The following is a 25,479-nucleotide window of genomic DNA, read 5'->3' as shown; positions in this document are numbered from 1 at the left end:
GGTATTATTTAACTAAGTAGAAAGCGGGGGAAAAAGGTTTCTAACTACTTCAGATCACAACAGTATTTTCCAGATATTAGGGTCTTAGAGATGTTTAAGTCACGGAGTATATTTTATGAAACAAGCAGTGACTCAGAAAAATTAAACTGTGAGTTACACTATTCCCTTTCACCTGCTTACAGACTAAAAAGGCCAGAAATAATTTTTCTTCATATAAATGGACAATTTAATGTTACAATTTAAGTACACCCCTCACCACCAATTCAATTACTTTGGCATTCAAATACCATTAATGAAGAGAAAATATCATGCCACCATATTTTGCAAGTCTCTTCATAAAAAAATAAATTAAATTTTAAAAGCACAAACTTACTAAAGAATATTCAGAAATTTCGCTTGAAATAATGTAAATTATATAATTCAAATGCTTGAAATTTTATCTTATAATCTATTTTCAAAATGTCACAGAAGCACTTACTTTATTTCAATAGACTCTGTTGTAGAAATACATTTAGTAGGAACATCAGATAAATCCTGATCCATGGGTTCATCTCCATTTGTCAAACCAGATTCTAATTTGCTTTTTTCTTCTTCAGTAGCTTGAAGCTCTGGCACCAAGAAATCCTCTGGTCTAAATAATAAGTCTCTAATTAGAAGCAGTAAAAAAGCAAGCTAATACTACATAACATATATAACTAGTAGGCGGCATAATTTTTGGAGTCCTCACATATCTCAAGATTTAAATATACATTTCATCCAAAGCCAATGAAATTTGGTATCAATTACCAGATGACTGTATGTATTGCGTTTTTTGTTTTTTATGAGATGGTGTCTCGCTCTGTCACCCAGACTGGAGTGCGGTGGCGCCATCTTGGCTCACTGCAACCTCCGCCTCCCAGTTCAAGCAATTCTCTGCTTCAGCCTCCAGAGTAGCTGGGATTACAGGTGCCTGCCACCACGCCCGGCTAATTTTTTTGAATTTTTAGTGGAGACGGGGTTTCATCATCTTGGCCAGGCTGGTCCTGAACTCCTGATCTCATGATCCGCCCGCCTCAGCCTCCCAAAGTGCTGGGATTACAGGCGTGAGCCACCACACCCAGCCTGTATTACATTTTTCTTTTTCTCTCTTTTTTTTTTTTTTTTACACAGGATAGTAGTGTTTTCAAATTTGCAATTACAACATGTGATTGCAGTTGTTTTTCTAATAATGAGTATAGATTTTGTAAATTTTCCATGGTTTCACTCATGCTATTATCATATTCCTCTTAATCTCATAAAACTTGTATAATACTTAAGACATAATCCATTGGTAATGCAATCACCAGTCATCCAAAGTTCTTTTTTTTTTTTTTTGAAGATAGAGATGGGGGTCTCACTATATTGTCTGGGCTGGTCTCATACTCCTGAGCTCAAGTGATCCTCCCATCTAGGCCTCCCACAGTGTTGGGATTACAGGCGTGAGCCACCATGCACAGCCCCAAAGTTCTTCCTATTCTACATCTTCCTCTCCTTTTAAGTGGGGAAAAAAAGTCTTGATCATGTGATCATGTTTTTAAACCTTTACACAACTAAGTCATAAAACTGCCAGTTTTCTCCTAATATTCTCTATGTTTCTCAGCATCTCTATTTTTATGTTTCAAGTTACAAGTCTTCTGTGTCTTCAGTCTGAGGTACTCAGAAGCTAACCACGTACATGTGACTAGAAAGATCAAATTCATGAACTGAAAAATGATAACACAGTTAATACCTCCAATTCGCAAGAGAGAAAAGTTTGTTTTGCTCACATACTTGATAATCTCTCCATATTCATCCCATTTAATTCTTTCTTCTGGGGCAGGAAACATAGGATAGGACTTTTTTGCCTGTTTGAAAAAACTTCCTTTACGACTGCCTTCACCTTTCATCATCAAGTCATGCTTTGTCTTATGAGCTGATGGCTGATCAATATCTTCCTCAATGTCACTCTCATCACTGGAATCTATATCTGCCCTAGGAGGATTTTAGAATAGATCGAGGTCATAAAGTTTCAAAGATATTTTAAATTAATATTTATCTATTTATTACTGAATCAATCCTCAATATTAATAATTCAATATTAACTCAAATGATAATATACAGTTATGTCGGTCAACAACAATGGACCACGTATACAACAGAGGTCTCATAAGATTACTGTACCTTTTCTATGTTTAGATACATTTAGATAAACAAATACTTAACATTGTGTTACAATGGCCTACAGTATTCAGTACAGTAACATGCTGTACAGGTTTGTACCCTAGGAACAATGGGCCATATCATAGACCCTGGACACACAGTAGGCTATACCATCAAGGTTTGTGTAAACATTTTTCCTAATGTTTGCACAATGACTAAATCCCCTAACAACACTTTTCTCAGAAGGTGTCCCCATCATTAAGTGAAGCATGACTGGAATAACATTCAATATTATTGGACTGACATTTTATAAAACATAACAAATAAATGCATAATAATATTAGCACAGACAGGATCTGGTATTCCAGACATTTGAAAGATGTCTGTAACAAAATTAAGTCTTATGAAAACTTAAAAATATTTTCAATGAAACATTTAAGTCAAAGACACACTCTTCTTAAATTGCATCTATAAGTTTATAATCTATCTGAAAATGACTCACTCTTTTGACTGCTCAAGCTTTTTGGCAGCTTCTTTCTTTAGTTTCTCTTTTTCCAAGTATTCCTCAAGTTCTTTCCCTTCAAGCTTCACACGTTTCCTCAACTAAAAAAAAGTAACAGATGAAAGGAAATGTTAATATTAGGGGGTTAAAGCAGTGGGATATGAGATACACCGCATCTCTAAATTGCTCTGTCATCTTTAAACTGATGTTTTTCCTCTGAAATTAATCAAGTTTCCATTACATGCAATTATAGGTCCTACTTAGATTAGTATTAAAATTGAGCTGTCACACATCATCTAGAATGGGTTTAATTTACATCAAACTGGTTGGTCAGGCACAGTAGCTCACACCTATAATCCCAGCACTTTGGGAGGCCAAGGTGGGAGGACTGCTTGAGGCCAGGAGTTCAAGACCAGCCTGGGCAACATAGGTTGACTCTGTCTCTAGGAATAATTTAAAAATTAGCTGGGAGCTGGGCACGATGGCTCACACCTATAATCCTAGCACTTTGCGAGGCAGGAAAATCACTTGAGTTTGAGACTAGCCTGGGCAACATAATGAGACTTCGTCTCCACACACACACACACACAAAAAAGCCAGGAGTGGTAGCACGCACCTGTAGTCCCAGCTACTCAGGCGGCTGAGACTGAGGATCACTTGAGTCTGACAGAGCAAGACCCGGTCTCAATCAATCAATCAAACTGGTTAAAAATCTCCAATCAGGAAAAGAAAATACAGATAAGCATTTTTATAATTTGGAGTAGGTGAGGCCCAAAAGCATAACAAGAAACAAATAAATGCAGCAACATGAATGAAGAAAATCTCCCTTTGACATTTTAAACCTCATAAAATAAGAAACTGTAAAGAAAAACAAAAAAGAAACAGAAAAATATCTTCAGCACTGTGACCAACAAAAACTATTTTTTCCTAAGAGCTCTTCCAAATGAGTTAAGAAAAGGATGATCAACACATGAAAAAGGACAAGATACTTAGAAAGGCAATTTACAAAATAAGAAAGACACATAACTACTGGCCATGAAAAGACCCTAAACTTTACTAATTTCTGAAAAGTACAAAATATAAAAAACATAATTGTTTTCATCTATGAGATTGGCAATGCCATACATGGGGAAAGAGCACCTTCTTCCATTGTCTGCGGGAAAATTAGTGCAACTATGTTAAAAGGCAATTTGCTAACATCTAAAAATAAAAATTTATCATTTGACACAGTATTTCTACTTCTAGGAATTTATCCTACTGAAACAATCACAAATGTGTAAAAAAAAAAAAGTACATTAGTACATTGCAGCAATGTTTATAATAGTAAAAAACAGGACAAAATTTTAAAATCCATCAAAATGGAACGATTAAATCAGTAGTTCTCATATATTTATCTCAGGACTACCTAAGACTCCTAAAAATTAGAGAACTCCAAAGGGCTTTTTGTTTTTGTGGGTTCTATTTCTGAATGTCTACCTTATCAGAAATTAAAACTGAGCAATTTTTAAAATATTTATGTTCATTAAAAAATAATAAAACCAGCCAGGCATGGTGGCTTATACCTGTAATCCTAGCACTTTGGCAGGTTGAGGCAGGCAGACCACCTAAGGTCAGGAGTTCGAGTCCAGCCTGGCCGATATGATGAAACCCTGTCTCTACTACAAATACACAAAGTAGCCGGGCATGGTGGCACATGCCTATAATCCCAGCTACCCAGGAAGCTGAGGCAGGAGAACTCCTGGAACCTGGGAGGCGGAAACTGCAGTGAGCCCCGATCGTACCATCGCATTCCAGCTTGGACAACAGAGTGAGACTCCAGCTCAAGAATAAATTAATTAATAATAGTAATAGGCCAGGCGCGGTGGCTCATGCCTGTAATCCCAGCACTTTGGGAGGCCGAGGCGGGTGGATCACCTAAGGTCGGGAATTCGAGACAAGCCTGATCAATATGGAGAAAGCTCATCTCTACTAAAAGTACAAAATTAGCCAGGCGTGATGGCACATGCCTGTAATCTCAGCTACCAGGGAGGCTGAGGCAGGATAATCACTTGAACCTGGGAGATGGAGGCTGCAGTGAGCCGAGATCGCACCATTGCACTTCAGCCTGGGCAACAAGAGCGAAACTCTGTCTCAAAAATAAAATAAATAATAATAAAACCACATGCCAACATTAACAAATTTTTACAAAAAATAATTACATTTTCCAAAGCAAAAAAAGCTAGTGTGAAGAACAGCATTATTTTATTTTTTTGAGACAGGGTCTTGCTCCATTGCCCAGGCTGGAGTGCAGTGGTGCAATTATAGCTCACTGCAGCTCAATCTTCCAGCTTCAAGCGATCCTCCCACCTCAGCCTTCTGAGTAGCTGGGACTACTACAAGCACGCACCACCACTCCCAGCTAATTTTTGTATTTTTTGGTAGAGACCGGGTCTTGCCATGTTGCCCAAGCTGGTCTCAAACTCCTGGAGTCAAGCAATCTGCTCTCCTCAGCCCCCCAAAGTGCTGGGATTACAGGCATGGGCCACTGCACCTGGCCAATAGCATTATTCTATATTTTTTCAAATCTCTTTAATGTCTAGCTCAACAGAAGACAGCTGGATTCTCACATTTGCTTCTCCATTCACTCTCTTGCAATATGCTGTTTTGGTTAAAGTATATGAAGAAAATCCAGGCTTACACACATGCATAGTTGGAAAGGGAAAAATATGTAAATAGTCCTTTCATGGATATTATTCTTCGATACTACATTAAAACTCAGAAAGTGGTAGTTTCTTAAAGGTTAGTTTTAATGCAGAACCTGAAACCATACGGACAGACTTTTTGTACTCTGTTACATTAAATTTTTTTTTTTTATGTATCTTACACTCTGTGGGTTTTTTCTTCATTTTGAGACAGGGTCTTGCTCTGTTGCCTACGATGAGTGCAGTGGCATGATCACTGCTCACTGCAGCCTCGAACTTCCGGGTTCAAGCAACCCTTCAACCTCCCAGCCTTCTGCATAGCTGGAACCACAGATGTGCACCACCATGCCCAGCTAATTTTTTATTTTTTGTAGAGACAAAGTCTCACTATGTTATCCAGACTAGTCTTGAACTCCCGGACTGAGGCCATCCTCCTGTCTTAGCCTCCCAAAGTGCTGGGATTACAGGCGTGAGCCACGGTGCCCAGTCTGTATCTTAAATTTTGAATGGATCTTTTAATTTGTGCATTATTTTGTCACATACTTAATTGGTTATTTAGAATATACTAGTTCACCAGGTGATCCAGATCTTACAAATGTTGACAATATTTTTTAAATTACATTTGCAAATATCACCACCAATCTTATCAGAAGTCATTTCAGTTTAAGTTGTCAATCTCACAGTGCTGGGTATAAGTTTTCCAAAATTCTAAATTTTCATTTGAAAGTTAGAATTTTATCAGATTTAAGCCAACAAATGCTGTCAATTGTTTTCTTTAGAGTGACAGGCTCAATGTATTAATTTTCAAGAAAATGTCTGCCAAACACCCAAATCTGAATGACCCTGTCATTATTTCACATAAAAATGGTGTTCCAGACTGGGCACAGTGGTTCATGCCTATAATTCTAGCACTTTGGGAGTCAGAGGTGAGAGGAATTGCTTGAGGCCAGTTCGAGACCACTATGGGCAACATAGCAAGACCCAGTCTCTACAAAAAAGAATAAAAAATTAGCCAGATGTGATGAAACACACCCATAGTCCTAGCTGGTAGAAAGGCTGAGGCACGAGGGTCACACGAACCCACAAGTTCAAGGATGTGGTGAACCATGACTGTGCCTCTGTACTCCAACCTAGGCAACAGAGACCCAAACTCAAAAAAAAAACACACACACACACAAAACAGGGCTGGGTGCAGTGGCTCACACCTGTAATCCCAACACTTTGGAAGGCCGAGGCGGGTGGATCACCTGAGATCAGGAGTTCGGGACCAGCCTGGCCAACACAGTGAAACCCTACCTCTACCAAAAATATGAAAAAAAAATAATTAGCTGGGCATGGTGATGCACACCTGTACTCCCAGCTACTTGGGAGGCTGAGGCAGAAGAATCACTTGAACCCGGGAAGTGGAGGTTGCAGTGAGTCAAGATCATGCCACTGCACTCCAGCCTGGCGACAGAGCGAGGCTCCATCTCAAAAACAAAAAACAAAAACAAACAAAAAAAGTGTTCCCAGAAAAAAGTGGCTAGTTTAACTCACGACTCAAATAAACATACAAGTGTTTTTCTTGGAGACAGTCATTGTACTTTTAGTACACAATGCAAGTTCTTTATTAATACTTCCTATCTTGTCACCCAGCTTTGAAAAAATCTTTTACTAGGCCATGCCTGTGATCCCAGCACTTTGGGATGCTGAGGCAGATGGATCACAAGGTCAGGAGATCAAGACCATTCTGGCTAACCCAGTGAAACCCTATCTCTACTAAAAATACAAAAAAATTAGCCAGGCGTGGTGGCACACACCTGTAGTCCTAGCTACTCAGGAGGCTGAGGCAGGAGAATCGCTTGAACCCGGGAGGCAGAGGTTACAGTGAGCTGAGATCATACCACCGCACTCCAGCCTGGGCGACAGAGCAAGATTCATCTCAAAAAAACCAAGAAACTTTTACTAAAAGAACTTAGTAATATTAGTAACTTTTACTATTCCCTCAAGGACATTTTCTTTCTTTTTTATAGAGATAGGGTCTCACTATGCTGCCCAGACTGGTCTCAAACTCCTGGCCTCAAACAATCCTCTCACCTCAGCCTCCCAAAGTTCTGGGATTACAAGCATGAGTCAGTATGTCTGGCCCCTCAAAGATATTCTCTTTCAAATTTCTTTTGTTTAATATACCTTTATACTTTGTAAAGGCAGTCTTGCTATATTGCCCAGGCTGGTCTGAAGCTCCTGGCCTCAGGTGATCCTCCTACCTTAGCCTCCTGAAGTGTTGGGAATAGGCATAAGCCACCACGCCCAGCCTCTGAAGGACATTCTTAAGTGAAACTAGCCTTTTTTTTTGTTTTTGTTTTTTTTAAATGACAAGTGTAGGGTGGTGAAAAATGCAGTGACTACTAGTGGAGTTTTAGGCCAAAGTGTAAGGACTTTATGCACCACTGATCTTACTCATCAGTATAAATGTAGGCACAGTGAAAAGGCATATATCATCTTACCAGTATTATAAAAAATAGCTTTGGCCTTGTGGACTCCCTGAAAGGGTCTCAGGGACTCCCAGGGATCCTCAAACCACACTTTTGAGAACCACTAGATTAAATAATCACAGTACACATACACAATGTACTATTATAAAATTACTAAAAAGCATTCATTTATTTATTCAAAAACATTTAAATGTTTATAATATACCAGGTACTATGTAAGGTAGATCTATATCTTCTTACATTGTTCAAGAAGGACTCAAGTGAAAATACAAGTCTCAGGATATGTGAAATATGTGATAATTTGGTCCCATCTCTTTCTCTCGCGCACTCTCTCTCTCACTACATATATACACACACACACACACACACACACACACACACACACACATATATATTTTTTGAGATAAGGCCTTGTTATATTGCCCAGGCTTGCCTCAAACTCCCAGGCTCAAGCAATCCTCTTGCCTCAATAGCTGGGACTATAGCCACATACCACCACACCTTGCTCCCATCTCTCTTCAAAAAAAAAAACCAAAAAAACCAGATATTAGTATATCAATAAGAAAAAAAAAAATCCAGAATATATATGCTTCAAAAATAACTGTCAACAGTTATGACAATTAAATGCAGTATGTAGTCACGGATGGGAACCTGGACAAAAAAGGAAAGGGTAATTATAAAGGACAACGTGGTCATCGGTAAAAGGTGAATGCTGAATGGGGTCAGTGGATGAAATGGTAGGATGGTATCGATGTTGATTTCCTGATTTCAATGGATGTAACATGGTTTTGCTGGAGATTGCCCTTGTTTTCAGGTAATACACACTGGCAATATTTAGACATAATGATGAAATATTTGTAATTTTTCTTCAAATGGTTCAGAAAAAGTAATATTGTGTCATGTGTATATAAGTGATAAAGCAAATCCAGTAAAATATTGACAATTGGGGAATCTGGGTATAATATTTTGTAACTTTCCTATTTGAAATTTTTTCAAAATTAAAAGTAATGAAAAAAAGGGAATCTTTCTGAGACTATTCTAGTTCAGGGGCTGCCCAGTGGGGTAAGGGGAGGGGAGACAAGTAACAACAAAAAAATTAAACCAAAATCAGATTATTTTCATGTCTAAAATAAATGGGTGATTTACATGTTTAAGGCCAGGAGCAGTGGCTCACACCTGTAATTCCTGCACTTTGGGAGGCCAAGGTGGGAGAACTATTTGAGGCCAGTAGTTCAAGACCAGCTTGGGCAACACAGCAAGTTCCCATCTCTATAAAATATGTTTTTAATTAGCTGGGCATGGCGGCACATGCCTGCAGTGCTAACTACTTGGGAGGCTTAAGCAGGAGGCACGCTTGAGCCTAAGAGTTCAAGACTGCAGTGAGCTATGATCAGGCAACTGCATTCCAGCCTGGGTGACAGGGAACGACATGACCCTGTCTCAAAAAAATAAGAAGTTGAAATAAAAAAGTAAATACATGTTTATATCTGGCATCTCACATTTGCCTAATAACTTATTTGAAAATAAGTTTCATTCAGAAAATAGTGGGTTTTTTTTTTAAAACAGTTAGCAACCTACACAGATGCCTTTGACCCACCAATAATCTTTAACAAAGTATTTACCTCTGTGATTTAGTTTATGCCTGTTGCTATAACAAATTTTTCTATCTTATTTTTCATTTAAAATATGTAAGATTAATAGCTTATTCAGAAACAGATTTCTAGAATAACCAACTCTAAAATATTTTTCTTCCTACTCCTTCACCGTATTACCTCCAAGTTACTCCTTTTTCTGATCCAAATCTACTCCAACCTATGAATCCTTATTCATTGTTCATTTTTGCTCTTTCTAAATGAATAAGACTTGACTTAGAAGGGCATTAAATATAGATGAAAAAATACCATACTTGGTAAACTTTTCTTGTCTAACACAATCAGAAATCTGGTTTATTCCATATTCACTTTTTTGATCATTCATGAATTCAACCAATGCTCTTACTGAGGGCCTCCAACATGTCAGGCACTGTTCTGGGTGCTAAAGATACCGAAAAACAAGGGCCTCTTTCTCATGGAATTCAAATTCTAGTTGATGGTGGGAAGAGGAAGACAACAAACAAGGAATACATCAGATGGTGACGAGTGCTAGGAAAAATAATTCAAGTAAGGTGATGGGCAGCTAAACCAGGCAGGTATTTTAAATCTGTAGTCAAAGGCCTACCTGAGGGGGTAGGCCTCAGGTTTAACCTGAGACCTAAATGACCAGGAGCCAGCCACACACAAAGCCAGGAAAGAACACTATAGGCAGAAGACCAGCTAGTGCAAAGATCCTGATGCACTGTAGGGCATAGAGAAAGTAGAATAAGCTAAGGTCAAAAGGTAAGTGAGGATTAGATTATGTGGGATCTAAGAAACCTGTGTAAGTAGTATGGATGTTATTGAAAGAGAAGAAGGAAGGCTTTGGAGCCATTTAAGCAAGTGAATGACATGAAATGATGAATGTTTAAAAGATCTCTCTGGGAGTTGTTATCCAATCAGTACAGAGTTTCAGTTTTGCTACATGAAAAAGTTTTAGAGATCTGTCATACAACAATGTACATATAGTTAACGCTACTGTACTGTACACATAAAAATGGTTAAGACAGTGAACTGTATGTGTTTTTTATTGCTTTTTGAGATGGAGTCTCGCTTTGTCACCCACGCTGGAGTGCAGTGGTGCAATCTTGGCTCACTGCAACCTCCACCTCTCAGGTACAAGCAATTCCCCTGCCTCAGCCTCCGAGTAGCTGGGATTACAGGCGCCTGCCACCATGCCTGGCTAATTTTTTGTATTTTTAGTAGAGACGGGGTTTCACTCTGTTGGCCAGGCTGGTCTCGAACTCCTGACCTCGTGATCTGCCCGCCTCTGCCTCCCAAACTGCTGGGATTACAGGCGTGAGCCACCACACCCAGTGCCCTATTTCTTTTTTTACATTTCTATTTTTTACCTTAGTTGGCTCTGCCCAACACGCTATAGAAATATTCTATTTCTCGATCAGGGTACAGACTAGACAGGTGCATTCAATTTGTAAAAATGCATCATGCTATACACTTCACGTAGGTTTCAGTATATATTATACTTCAGTGAACATTTTTTAAACTTCAGATTTTTGGCTTGAATATGTGGGAAGTGCTGCATTCTCTGAGATAAGACAGAAGAATAGTATTGGGAGTAGGGGAAGAATAAAAATTGTTTTGGATGTGATCAAGTAGAGGGGAAACTGCTAGATAATGAAGATAGGAGGGATAACTGCAAAGGAACTATCACTAAGAAGGTGAGCAAGAAAAGGTCCCTGAGCATGAGCATTAGTTATTAAAAAGATCAAAAACTTAACATTTGATGTTTTGGCTGTTTTTCATTTCTTTAGCATGCTTCTGAACATCACTGTCTATTTTTTTTCCCAAACTTAAACCATTTTTCTTTTACTAATTCTTCAAATTATTTATTAGACCCAATTTAATTTCTAGTAATTAAAATTTTCAAATTCAGTATTTCCTATCTGATGAAATTGTTTCAAGTATTTCTTAGTTCTTTTAACCTTGTATTTCCAAGCTACTAAATAACCCCAAAGACACCATTTTACTTTGCTATGCTTGCTCAGAATCCTGGCTCAACAATTCTATAATTATAGTACATATATCTCAGATTTTAGTTACTGATATTATGCTTTTCTTAAGTAGAGTTGGAAGACAGATAGCCCTACCACATTTTAACAAACTAAACTTTCCTTAAAATGACTGCTAAGGGCCAGGTGCGGTGGTTCATGTATAATTCCAGCACTTTGCAAGGTGGAGTGGGTTAGGGGGAGGGGTAGGGACAGCCTGAGCCTAGGAGTTCGAGGTTACAGTGAGCTATGATGGTGCCACTGCACTCCAGGCTGGGTGACAGAGCGAGAGTCTATCTCTAATTAAATAATTACATGAGGCCGGGCGCGGTGGCGCAAGCCTGTAATCCCAGCACTTTGGGAGGCCGAGACGGGCGGATCACGAGGTCAGGAGATCGAGACCATCCTGGCTAACATGGTGAAACCCCGTCTCTACTAAAAACTACAAAAAACTAGCCTGGCGAGGTGGCGGCGCCTGTAGTCCCAGCTACTAGGGAGCCTGAGGCAGGAGAACAGCGTGAACCCGGGGGTCGGAGCTTGCAGTGAGCGGAGATCGTGCCACTGCACTCCAGCCTGGGCGACAGAGCGAGACTCAGTCTCCAAAAAAAAATAATAATAATAATAATAATTACATGAGTGCTACAAAGACAAAATGAGAAGCAGCTTTATGATACTGCTTTATGTTACAGCTTTATGTTAAGGTTTAGTCACCTAAACTTTTGCAACTCTGGCAGTTATTAACCATCCCACTATATCAAATGCTACAAACTTTAATGATATACTAGTTTTGAAAAATCAATAGAACTGATGCACTGGTTATTAAGCAAACGATCTTCGGGTATACTAGTCATTGAGCTAATTGTCTTGTTCCTATAACAGGAGATAAGGCAGCAAATGCAGATGCAGAATCAAGTTAGTATATTTAGTGGTGGAAAGATAAAGGAATTCCTGACTCACTGCTTTGATTTCTATGTTAAGTTTGAGACAAGATCATGTGCTATGAATGAAGGCTGAGAGTGAGCTGTAGGATGTTTGAGGAGAAAGAAGATATAAAATTGCCTTACAGTGAGAACGGGAACATCCTACCGAATGCTGAGTACTGGTGTAGGGTCCCCTTCTGAGATGTGAAGTTATGCATGTGAAAACAAATCTGTCTACACTGTAGTGTTTAACTTCAGAAACATAAAGCTGCTTAAGTACAGGCACGCACCAAGCAAATGGTTTAACTAAGGTCAAAGCCTTTCCAGGCGACCAAAACAGAAGTGTAAGAAAGTTAAAGGTATTTGCAAAATTTTGATTAATTGTGAACCACTGAGTTTAAGGCTGGAAGGATGACAGACAGTATAAAGGTGAGGTTCATGAACTGAAAGTCCCAATGGAACCGAAGAGTTGTTGTCATGAGAATAACAGGGAAAGTCAGCTGTAAATACAGAATGAGATGCTTGGAGGCTGTTCAGCCAAAAGAAGGTTACAGGCATGACCACAGGAACAGACAGCATGACAGCAGGAATGGATGTCTGAGGTAAGATGAAGGAAAAGATTAAGAAATAAGGTGTCAAGTAACTGAGAAGAATTGGACAGATCATATACATGGATGCTAAAGTCAATGAGAATAAAGTCCTGAATACAAGTGGACAGGAAGACTGTGAATCAGGGTCAAATGGTGAATGAGTTACAGAATGACCAAGAGATCATTAAATGTCAGAAACAAGGAGGGGTCAGCATATCAGCAGGTCTGAAGGCAAAAACTGCAAATGGAAGATAAATAGCTAGGAAGCTGCAATACAGAACAAGGAAGACATGTACTCCATTCAAAGTACATGCAACACTGAAAGAAAGAGGAATTACTTCTGGGGGCTACAGGATAAAGAACGTCTTTAGGAAAGAGTCTGATTTAAATTAAGCAAGAGACAGGAAAGGAACCTTTTAGAGACTGAGAAAACACTGTATATGCTTACCCTCTGGGTAAACTAGAGGGTACCAAGGAAAAGTTTAAGAATGAGAACTTCTTTTGAGACCACCCACAGCAATACAATGAGACGTCTCTACAAAAAATAAAAACAAAAAAATAGCCAGGCCTGGTGGCACATGTCTGTGGTTCCAGCTACTTGGGAGGCTGAGGGAGGAGGATCCTTTAAGCCCAGGAGTTTGAGGCTGCACGGAACTATGACAGCACCACTGCACTCTACACTGGGTAACAAAGCAAGACGCCATCTCAAAAAAAAATGAGAACCTCCACTTAAGGAACTCTGAAATTTGTGCTATTAAAGGCTCTCTTCTACAGTAATTCTTTTTTTAAGAGATGGGGGGTAGGTCTTGGCATGTTGCCCAGGCTGACCTCAGATTCCTGGGCTCAAGTGATCCTTCCACCTCAGCCGCCCGAGTAGCTGGTACTACAGCACACACCACCACTCCTGGCTCTCAAGAGTAATTCTGATCAAAATCCTAAAACAACTTCAAGTTTTATTTTTGGTCACTATTTTTTATACATCACGCACAATGTATCCCCCAAACAGTCTTAAGATAAAGTTCACATACAAGTGCTTACCTCTATTTCTGTAATTTTTTCAGAAGGATTATCAATTAGGAAACGTGCTAAAGTCCCAGGAGTAGTTCTGTAAGTTAGAATGATTGAGTTTTTAGGATCCTGACACCACTGAATAAAGAGATCCCTTGAAAATCCACATTCCAGGTCAGGTTGGCTGGCAAGTACAACTTTAGGGCTAGGTACTCGGGCCAAGTCAGAAAGACCATGACATAAAGAGAGATGGCGAAACTGAAATGGATTATTTCTTTTGTCTTCAAAACATCTCATCAATTTATCACTCATCCATTCTACCTAATGTGGGGGGAAAGATGACAAGAATTAGAAATCCTATAACTTCAATATATTCTCTAATAGTCAAGGAATCCAAGTTCTATCTTTTACCCCCACTGGTTGCTTAAATTTGTAATGTTTTGACAAGCAGCTTATTTTCTGCTTCCATTTCCCATTAGATTATCCCACCCTAGTTTTCATCCCAAAAAAACCCAATTTTGCATTATATTTCATGTATAAATCACCTTAAATCTTTTTGAAAAGGCAAGGTATATGTTCTAAATGAAAATCTTACTCCCAGAGATTGCTATTTCAAGGCAAAAAGCTTATTTAAAAGAAAGAACAATGAATTCTAACATGTATATGCTATGAGGTAGGTTCTATTTTTGTCCCCATTTTACAGACTGGGATACTAAAGAGTTAGAAGAGAAGCAATTTGCCTAATCTTTAAAACAGGGACAAAAGGGAAACTACTCAGTAGAATAAATACAGATTAAATGAAATAATACATTTAAAGCACACAGAACAGTAAATGGTTAATGGCAAGTTATCATCATTACTAACAATCTCTTCAAGGGAAAAATAAAATCCAAAAAACAATGAAGACACCCACTTCCACAGACCCAATCACTGTAGCAAACTTCTTTATTACAAGTGACAACATGAGAACAAACCTGGGATTTAGAAAACTCCACCACATTGTAACTGACATTATTTAGGAGTGCCAGTGAGTAAACACCCAGTCCTGCATCTTTAGTCCTCCAAATCTGATCAAGAAGTTGAGCAAGTTCCAAAACTCTGCCTGCTGTGTCCACTGCTATTAACACATTTCCATCACCTCGAAGTGTTTCCAGGACATTCGCTAGAAAACAAGAATGTAAAATCCCTATAGAACATAACAATACTATGCTACAAAATTACAGATAATTTTCTCTCTCTGTTTTTATTAGAAAGACTATAATTTACAAATAAGCAACTACTAGGCCAGGTACAAAATGAAGGAATTTTGTTCAGGTCATTACAGCTGCTTTTGATTCTGTTGACTATCTCTTCAGAAATTCAGTGTCATTAACTCTCAATCTTTTTTCATTGAAAAATTATAAATCAGTAGTCCTCAACACTCTATACATTATAATACACATGGAAAATGGTGTGTGTATCACTGAGAAAATTGTTTGGCTAGGCCAAATGTAACCAGCCTGGTGTTTCTGGGCTACCCCGGTCTCGCCTATCCACCCCAATGAACTTTGTCCCAAATTTATGTACATACATATATATACACTCACACAATTATATATACAGCCATCCCTCAGTATCCATGGGTACTGGCTCCAGGACCCCCACGAATACCAAAACCATCAGATGCCCCAAGTCCCTCATATAAAATGGTGGCCAGGCGCAATGGCTCACACCTGTAATCCCAGCACTTTGGGAGGTCAAGGCAGGAGGATGGCTTGAGTCCAGGAGTTCAAGACCAGCCTGGACAACATAGGGAGATCACATCTCTATAAAAATAAAAAAATTAGCCGGGCATGGTGGCACACGCCTGTGGTCTTAGCTATGTGGGAAGCTAGAGGGAGGTGCTTGAGCCCAGGAGTTTGAGGCTGCAGAGAGTCGTGAATGTGCCACTACACTCCAGCATGTACAATAGAGAAAGACTTTGTCTCAAAAAAATATATACCTGCATACAACCTGCATACATCCTCCTATATACTTTAAATCATCTCTATTGCTTATAATACCTAATACAATGTAAATGTTATGTAAATGGTTGTTACACGGTATTTTTTTTACTTATATTTTTTAAATTATTGCATTATCTTCTTTTATTGTTTTTTCAAATATTTTCAATCCACAGTTAGTTGAATCCTCAGATGTGGAACAGCAGCTACAAAGGGCCAACTATGTATGACACATAGTTCGTATGCATGTATGCCTATAGAATAAAATGTAGATCATATTCCCTCTCAACAAGTGTATCTTTATGGATTTCCTTGCTCTAGATGAAAGTCCCCTTGGAAATATGTCATAAAACTGAACTCTAGCAAAAATAAGAATTAAAGAGCTGCTCCTTTCTCTGTTTTTTAGTTTGTTTGTGTGTTGAGACAGAGTCTCACTCTGTCACCCAGGCTGGAGTGCAGTGGTGTGGTCATAGCTCACTGCAGCCTCAATCTCCTGGCCTCAAGCAATCCTCCCACCCCAGCCTCCCAAGCAGCTGGAACTACAGGCCTGTACCACCATGCCTGACAAAAAAAATTTTTTTTTTTGTAGAGATGGGGGTCTTGACTGGGCATGGTGGCCCACACCTATAATCCCCAGCACTTTGGGAGGTCAAGGCAAGCAGATCACGAGATCAAGAGATCGAGACCATCCTGGCCAACATGGTGAAATCCCGTCTCTACTAAAAATACAAAAAATTAGCCAGGTGTGGTTGTGCACACCTGTAATCCTAGCTACTTGGGAGGCTGAGGCAGGAGAATCGCTTGAACCCAGGAGGCAGAGGTTGCAATAAGCCAAGATTGCGCCACTGCACTCCAGCCTGGTGACAGAGCAAGACTACATCTCAAAAAAAAAAAAAGGCCAGGCACAGTGGCTCACCCCTGTAATCCCAGCACTTTGGGAGGCCGAGGAGGGCAGATCACAAGGTCAGGAGATCAAAACCATCCTGGCTAACATGGTGAAACCCCGTCTCTACTAAAAAATACAAAAAATTAGCTGGACGTGGTGGCAGGTGCCTGTAGTCCCAGCTACTCGGGAGGCTGACGCATGAGAATGGCGTGAACCCAGGAAGCAGAGCTTGCAGTGAACCAAGATCACACCACTGCACTCCAGCCTGGGCGACACAGCGAGACTCTGTCTCCAAAAAAAAAAAAAAAAAAAGAGATGGGGTCTCACTGTGTTACCCAGGCTGGTCTTGACTTGAACTCCTAGCTTCAAGCCATCCTCTTGCCTCAGCCTCCCAAAGTGTTGACCATTGACCACAATGTCAGGCATGAACCACAGTGTCTGGCTTGAGTTTCTTAAAATTGGTGCAACACAGTATATTATTAATAGTTATACTTTTAAAGTAGATGAACTAAAAACAATGGTTGAAAACATGTTTAAAAATGGAATCCAGTTTTGCCTGCTGAAATCCCATATAGTTTATTTAAAAAGAATATAAGGCCGGGTGCAGCGGCTTACACCTGTAATCCCAACACTTTGGGAGGCTGAGGCGGGAGGATCACCTGAGGTCAGGGGTTCAAGACCAGCCTGGCTAACACGGTAAAACCCCAGCTCCACTAAAAATACAAAAATTAGCTGGGCATGGTGGCACATGCCTGTAATCCCAGCTACTCTGGAAGCTGAGGCAGAAGAATCACTTCAACCCAGGAGGCAGAGGTTGCAGTGAGCCGAGTGTGCCACTGCACTTCGTCCTGGGTGACAGAGCAAGACACCACCTCAGAAAAAAAAAAAAAAAAATGTAAGATGAAGCAAGCAGCAATGGCCTACTATATTAGAGTGTAAAACACCCCAAATTAGTGGACTCTTTGTGCCCTCATTTATCCACTTAGCTCTTTGTTCATTTTTCTTCTAGAGTATACTTTTCTAATAGATTTGTATGAGGTCTTTATATATAGACGTATGCCAGTGAGTGCCAGGGATAGCTAGCTATGTACTGACTGGCAAAAAGAAGCCAATCTTTACACTCTTCCACAAAAGTTAAATTCAAACCAGCTAAGTTTCTTCTTATACAAAAACTGATGGTCACAAAATATTTTTTTCAAAAATACTAAAGTTAACCAATCTCTTATGACCAAGAAAAGTGTTAAACAGAATACAGTCATTCCCACTATCAAGCATTTCCACGGCTACTTAAAAAGGACATTATACATTGGGTACAACATTCACGATTCTGCGGACAGATACGGTAAAAGGCTAGATTTCAGCACTGTGCAATATATGCGTTAAGAAACCTGTACTTGGCCGGGCGCGGTGGCTCAAGCCTGTAATCCCAGCACTTTGGGAGGCCGAGACGGGCGGATCACGAGCTCAGGAGATCGAGACCATCCTGGCTAACCCGGTGAAACCCCGTCTCTACTAAAAATACAAAAAACTAGCCGGGCGAGGTGGCGGGCGCCTGTAGTCCCAGCTACTCCGGAGGCTGAGGCAGGAGAATGGCGGGAACCCGGGGGGCGGAGCTTGCAGTGAGCTGAGATCCGGCCACTGCACTCCAGCCTGGGCTACAGAGCAAGACTCCGTCTCAAAAAAAAAAAAAAAAAAAAAAAAGAAACCTGTACTTGTGGCCAGGCGCGGTGGCTCATGCCTGTCATCCCAGCACTTTGGGAGGCCAAGGCACGTGGATCACCTGAGGTCAGAGGTTTGAGACCAGCCTGGCCAACATGGAGAAACCTTGTCTCCACTAAAAATACAAAAATTAGCTGGGCATGGTGGTGTAAACCTATAATCCCAGCTACTCGGGAGGCTGAGGCACGAGAATCACTTGAACCCGGGAGGCGGAAGTTGCAGTGAGCCGAGATCGCACCACTTTATTCCAGCCTGGATAAAAGAGTGAAAGTCTGTCTCAAAAAAAAAAATGAAAAAAAGCAAAGAAACCTGTACTTATATTCCCTAAATATATAAAAAGTTACAAAATAATAATAAGGACATGAAAGAATACGTACTCAGAAGCTGCTCATCTCTCTGTTTTCTTCTAGGCTGTACATATGTAGCATTGAATGAATCTGTGATAAGTAAGGAAGGCCTGCTTAGCATTTCCAGGGAACATCCATTTAAATGGCTATAAGAAATTTTAAGAAGAGGAATATTTTAATATCATTTCAAGTAAACAATAATAGCTTCTCTTACTTAAAAAATAAGCAGCTTCATTTATAAGGTGTTCCCTCTTCTAACTATAAAAGTAGACACGCTCACTGATAAGAAATCTAGTGACTTCAAACAAGTATAAAGAAGAAAATAAAAATCTTCCAGAGTACCATTACTCAGAGATAACTGACATAATATTTTGGTGTACATCCTTCTAATCATATAAGTTTTTCTATGCACACATTTTTTTTTTCTTTTCGCCCTGTCTTAGGGTACTGATATACATATGTATTTTTCAAAGCTGATATCCCATATACATTCCTATATACTCAGTTCTATATCCTGGTTTTTACTCATGACATAAACTTTTTTTGTAAACTAAATGTTTAACAGTTACAAAAACATTTTATTGTGTCTATACTGTATTTGATCCCTTCCCTTTACTGATATTTAGGTCATTTATTTTTGCCATAATAATCTTTCAAAGAACATTTTTACAAAAGCTTCAATTGCATTTCTGATTGTTTCTTTAGGTCACATTCCTAGAAATGTATTTACTGTAATATATAGTACTGCTAAAAGGCTTTCCAGAAAGATTTAACATTACCCAGAAAAGTTCAACCAAAAAGACTGACCAATTCTACATACTTCCCAGAAGAAAATCACCATTTAAAAATAATTTTTGACTACTGCAGTGGCTCACACCTGTAATCCCAACACTTTGGGAGACAGAGGTGGGCAGATCACTTGAGCCCAGTAGTTCAAGACCAGGCTGGGCAACATGGCAAAACCTCATCTCTACTAAAAATACAAAAATAGCCAGGCATGTTAGAGCGCACCTGTAGTCCTAGCTACTTTGGAGGCTAAAATGGGAGGATCACTTGAAGCTGGGAGGTTGAGACTACAGTGAGCTGTGATTGCACCACTTGCCTCCAACCTTGGCGACAGAGTGAGACTCTGTCTCAAAAAAATACATAAAAATATAAATAAGAATAATAATTTTAACGGTGTATAACAAAAAAAAAATCATTCAAATTTTCTCTTTTTTGACTTTATAACTTTTGTCCATTTTGCAACTGGTATATTTTTATTAATAAATTAGTACTTGATCTTATATATATGTTGCAAGTTTTTGGGCAACTTGCTGCAAATATTTTCCTACTTTGATTTTTTTTTTTTATTCGTTGTTTCAGACATTTGAACCTGTATGTCATCAAATCTATCAAACTTTTCTTTTGTAACTTGGTCCATTATTTTTATGCTTACAAAATCTTTTCCAATTCAGAGATCAGACTCATCAATATTGCTTCATTTCTATTTAGTTCTAATCCATCTGAAATTTCTTTTGTTATATAATTAAAACGACACAAATTGATTTTTTTCCAAAATGGTTGAATCCTTCAATACCATTTACTCAAATAGCCATGCCACAGTTTGCCATGGTTACTACGAGACTGAACGAAGGAGGACGAACGCAGAAATGAAAACTTAAAACAAAAGTAACTACTTTAGAGGAAGGGATCAGGAAAGAAGAGAGCTCCCTGTTTCTAGTGAGCAAAGGCAGCTGCCTTAAGCTTCCACAGCCCTTCATATTTATTGGGTAGAAAGACCAGGGAGGAGGAGGTAACGATTGGTCAGCTGCTTAATTGATCACAGGTTTACATTACTGCTAACAGGCTTCAGATGTGCCTAGTCACAAGCAACACTTGCACTTGAGGCATGACTGCCCTCAGCATTCCTTCTGGGTGGCAAACACAGCTTGTCAGTTTGCCAACATTCTGCATTTATGAGAACAGTTTGCTGTTTACTCATATAGCCTCCAGTGGTATACTGAGTTATCACGACCCTCACTCTTTCAGCCTGCAACATAGCCATCCTTTCCTCATTAATCTATGGTTATAGGCGTCTAAAATTCAGTCTATTTGTGTTAAATATTTCTTAATATAAAGCTTCTGAGACTACTGTAATGTAACACAAAATAGCTATGAACTTAATGTACAGATAAAACAAAACAAGCCTGTAAGAGACTAAACACCAAAATATTGTATAGTAATGCTCTGGGTGCCACATGAAGTGTGTAAAATCATAACTAGCATTGAGTTCCCTTTCAAAGGGACTAACTTTAAACATACAGGGCAGTTATATTAGATGGTAATTACATTATGTGCAGGGCAACTCCCATTTTTAAAACCAGCAGATCTCGTGAAACCCATTCACCATCACAAGAACAGCATGGGAAAGACCCGCCCCCATAATTCAATCATTTCCCACTGGGTCCCACCCACAACACGTGGGAATTACGGGAGCTACAAGATGAGATTTGGGTGGGGACACAGAGCCAAACCATATCACATTACAAAACAAAACAACAACCCATCCACAAAGTTTTGTTAAATAGCAGGTCGAGAACCTGCTATTATTTACATAATTTCATATTTAAAATTCATCTCCTTTGCAACATCTCCAGGGAGGTATCTGTTTTGTAGAGTGCATACTTAACGTGTAAATTTTTAAAATCTCTTATGTCTTATACCATACTTTTCCCCCTTACTATGCAAATAATTAATTTTGAAAACATCCCTATTTGATGCTTTTAAGTTGCCCTAAATTTCTGGTAACCAAAACAAAACCTGTGTTTCTTATTTTCCCTTCAAAGAATAAAATAATACCAATTGCATTTCCTTTAGCTTTTGTCTTGATATACCTACATCTCCCTCTTGTGGTTGAAGTCAACTGCATAAACAATTTCTTCTTCTCCATCTTTGACTATTTTCCATATTGTTCCACCTATCATATGACCAGCTGGCAGAGGTGTGATAGACAGGCCATGTCCTTTACCTATGTCAACAAGGTAACAATACTCAGATTTCTTTTACAACCCTAAAGAAAGGTTATTTATTTCTAAATGATAATATTTTAATAGGTAATCCTATATATGTAATAACACAAAATTCAAAAGTAAAAATGCATATAGTGAAAGCAGGCTTCATTCTCCTATCTCCCAGCTACTCCACTCCCTCACTGGAGGCAAACATTCTTGTTACTTTATTATGTATTCTTGTAGAGATATTTGTGCTTATAAGTACAAGGCTAGAGATTAGATTTAAAAGCTAGTACACTATTAAATTATTTAGTATGAACTAGCAAATTTTAATGTGTATTTTATATATACAATTATCAAATGTTTCCATTTTTGCTAACCTCTAAACTAACAGAATAATTTAAATCTTATTGTGCTAAAGAATTTATCCTACAGAAAAACTAACTAGAAGCAAAACTGTTGAGACTGTTGTTATTTCTGGGCTAAATCTTCAGAGTCCATTATTGCACTATTTTATCAATGCCAGGGTTCATTTCTATGAAAATATCTAATACAATTCTCTCTGTAGATGATAAATATAGACTTAATATAGGACCTCCTGACCTAATTCAATAATAAACTTTTTAATGTCCAATGCTAGAATTCATTATCTACTCTGCTGCCATAGCACTTAATTTACCCCAATCACTACATTTAGCCATCTCAGCTACTTTGTCGCCTCAATCTAACTGTAAGCTCTGAGGAGGAGGAAATGGCCAAATTATCTTTTGTTTATTATACACGGTAAACATTAAATGAGTCTTTCCCAAGTTAAATTTGAAAAAGCCTGAGCTATTAACATTTTGTTGGCATTTATTCTGAAATATTTTAAAATTCAAATGGAAGTTAAGAGTTCTATATCAAGGCAGAATGTGCTAATTTTTTTATTCTTCAGACCATAATGCCTATAATTTTCTCTCTGAATTCTCCTCAGTATTTTCTAGCAAGTTAAACCCCATTCGTCTAAGTACTTACTACTGGAAATTCTTTTTACCTTTCAAATTCACAATCTGAGAGAATTTTAGCTGCTGTATTTTATCAAAGGCTGCATCCACATCATCTAATGTAAAGAGTGTAAAATCTTCCGTATTGTGTCGAGACTAAAAGAATAACACAAATAAATAAAGGTGAAAAACTATCACTGAAGGAGTGCTAACAAAATTTTTTTAATTGCTTAAATTACCTGATAAAGATCATACATGAACATCTGTCCCATTTTATAAACAGGAATGGTTGCATAGATAGCACAGTTCAGACCCAACTTTCCGACAGCATAGGGGAGGGCACCAAGGTGGAGAGGATCAGGGTGAGACAACAGTACTGCATCAATCTGGTGAACGTGCCTACAAGAACACAATCCAAAGGACGACTACTTGAATCTTTTCAAAGGGTAAAGACAGAATATTCAAAATTATTCCCCAATTCTGGAATTCTGGATTGAAGACTATGCTGGGGCAGAAGAGCAAAACTAAGAGCTAAAATTATGATTACCTATGAATTTCAATTATTACTACCTGTGCTCTGTATAGCCATAAAAAATGTAGTATAAGGTACACTGAAATATATGGTGTGTAGACACATTTTAAACAGAAAAGAAGGCCAGGTGTGATGGTGCACACCTGTGATCTCAGCACTTAGGGAGGCCAAGGCAGGCAAATCATTTGAGCTCAGGAGTTCAAGATTAGCCTGGGCAACATGGCAAAACATGTCTATAAAAAATACAAAAAAAAAAAAAAAAAAAAAGCCAGGTGTGGTGGCATGAGCCTGTAGTCCCAGCTACTTGGGGGGCAGAGGTGGGAGGATCACTGAGCACAGGAGGTTGAGCTTGATGATATCATGCCACCGCACTCCAGTCTGAGTGACAGAGTGAGACCCTGCCTAAAAATAAAAACAAGAACAAAAATGAAAAAGAACAGTAGACACCACAAATAAGTTGATATTTTTTAAGATGGAGTTTCGCTCTTGTTGCCCAGGCTGGAGTGCAATGGCGCGACCTCCAGCTCATGACAACCTCTACCTCCTGAGTTCAAGCGATTCTCCTGCCTCAGCCTCCCAAGTAGCTGGGATTACAGGCATGTGCCACCACACCCAGTTTATTTTGTATCTTTGGTAGAGATGGGGTTTCTCTATGTTGGTCAGGGTGGTCTCGAACTCCCAACCTCAGGTGATCTGCCTGCCTCAGCCTCCCAAAGTGCTGGGATTACAGGGGTTAGCCACCATGCCTGGCCGTAAGTTGATTTTTAATAGCTATCCTGCATGATATTTCTTTTTTTGGAGATGTAGTCTCACTCTGTTGCCCAGGCTGGAGTGCACTGGTGCGACCTCAGCTGCCCAGTTCAAGTGATTCTCCTGCCTTAGCCTCTGGAGTAGCTGGGATTGCAGGTGTCCACCACCATGCCTGGCTAATTTTTGTATTTTTAGTAGAGACAGGCTTTCACCATGTTGGCCAGGCTGGTCTTAAACTCTTGACCTTAGGTGATCCGCCCTTCTTTACCTCCCAAAGTGCTGGGATTGCAAGCATGAGCCACCGCACCCAGGTTCACACATTTTTTTTTTCTGAGATGGAGCTTCACTCTTGTTGCCCAGGCTCTAGTGCAATGGTGCAATCTTGGCTTACTGCAACCTCCGCTTCCCAGGTTCAAGTGATTCTCCTGCCTCAGCCTCCTGAGTAGCTGGGATTACAGGCATGCGCCACCATGCCCAGCTAATTTTTGTAATTTTACTAGAGATGGGGTTTCACCATGTTGGTCAGGCTGGTCTCGAACTGCTGACCTCAAGTGATCCACCTACCTCAGCCTCCCAAAGTGCTAGGATGACAGGCATGAGCCACTGCGCCCGGTTGCAAACTATTAAGTTCAAGAACTCAGCTTAGAATTTCAGAAATTATTATTGGCTGGGCATGGTGGCTCATGGCTATAATCCCAGCACTCTAGGAGGCCGAAGTGGGCGGATTACCTGAGGTTGTGAGTACGGGACCAGTCTGGCTAACATGGTGAAGCCCTGTTTCTACTAAAAATACAAAAAATTAGCCGGGCGGGTGGTGCATGCCTATAATCTCAGCTACTTGGGAGGCTGAGACAGGAGAATCACTTGAACCCTGGAGGTGGAAGTTGCAGTGAGCCGAAAGCATGCCATTGCACTCCAGCTTGGGCAACAGGAAGGAGCAAAACTCCATCTCAAAAAAAAGAGAAGAATTTCAGAAATTATTAAGGAGAGGATATTTATATGACCACATACTTACAATGGATTTTTGTCCCAGCGTTTTCGCACAGTAACCACAAACAGTTTTGCTAATTGAATAGTAAAACTTCAATTAATCAGGGAAGCATATGTTCTCATTGACACAATAATAAAATGGTTTGGATTTTTTTTTCAAGTTCTAAAGTTTTTAAAATATGTAAGTCCTCTTTTCTTGCAAAATTGGTATAATACTGCAAACATAATTGATTTTTTTTTTTTTTTGAGACAAAGTTTTGCTCTGTCGCCCAGGCTGGAGTGTAATGGTATGATCTAGGCTTAGTACAATCTCTGCCTCCTGGGT

At 39.3% G+C, this 25,479-nt stretch overlaps 1 protein-coding gene across 1 annotated transcript in view; it reads right to left on the bottom strand.

The window, feature by feature from the left end:
* CPSF2 (cleavage and polyadenylation specific factor 2) overlaps nt 1–25,479 on the bottom strand; it is a 41,531-nt gene that overhangs the window by 5,568 nt on the left and 10,484 nt on the right. Inside the window, exons 4-12 of the mRNA XM_007987628.3 lie at nt 23,122–23,281; nt 22,933–23,038; nt 21,787–21,916; nt 18,937–19,052; nt 14,947–15,134; nt 14,003–14,293; nt 2,660–2,760; nt 1,789–1,989; nt 479–631 (exon numbers count right to left, since the gene is read on the bottom strand). Coding sequence (XP_007985819.1) covers nt 479–631; nt 1,789–1,989; nt 2,660–2,760; nt 14,003–14,293; nt 14,947–15,134; nt 18,937–19,052; nt 21,787–21,916; nt 22,933–23,038; nt 23,122–23,281 — 1,446 coding nt within the window. The remainder of the gene's footprint in view (nt 1–478; nt 632–1,788; nt 1,990–2,659; nt 2,761–14,002; nt 14,294–14,946; nt 15,135–18,936; nt 19,053–21,786; nt 21,917–22,932; nt 23,039–23,121; nt 23,282–25,479) is intronic.

Source organism: Chlorocebus sabaeus, chromosome 24 (genome assembly GCF_047675955.1).
Source record: "Chlorocebus sabaeus isolate Y175 chromosome 24, mChlSab1.0.hap1, whole genome shotgun sequence".
Classification (NCBI taxonomy): Eukaryota; Metazoa; Chordata; class Mammalia; order Primates; family Cercopithecidae; genus Chlorocebus; species Chlorocebus sabaeus.
Note: the sequence above shows the minus strand (reverse complement) of the source record. Positions and strands in the feature narration are given on the sequence as shown.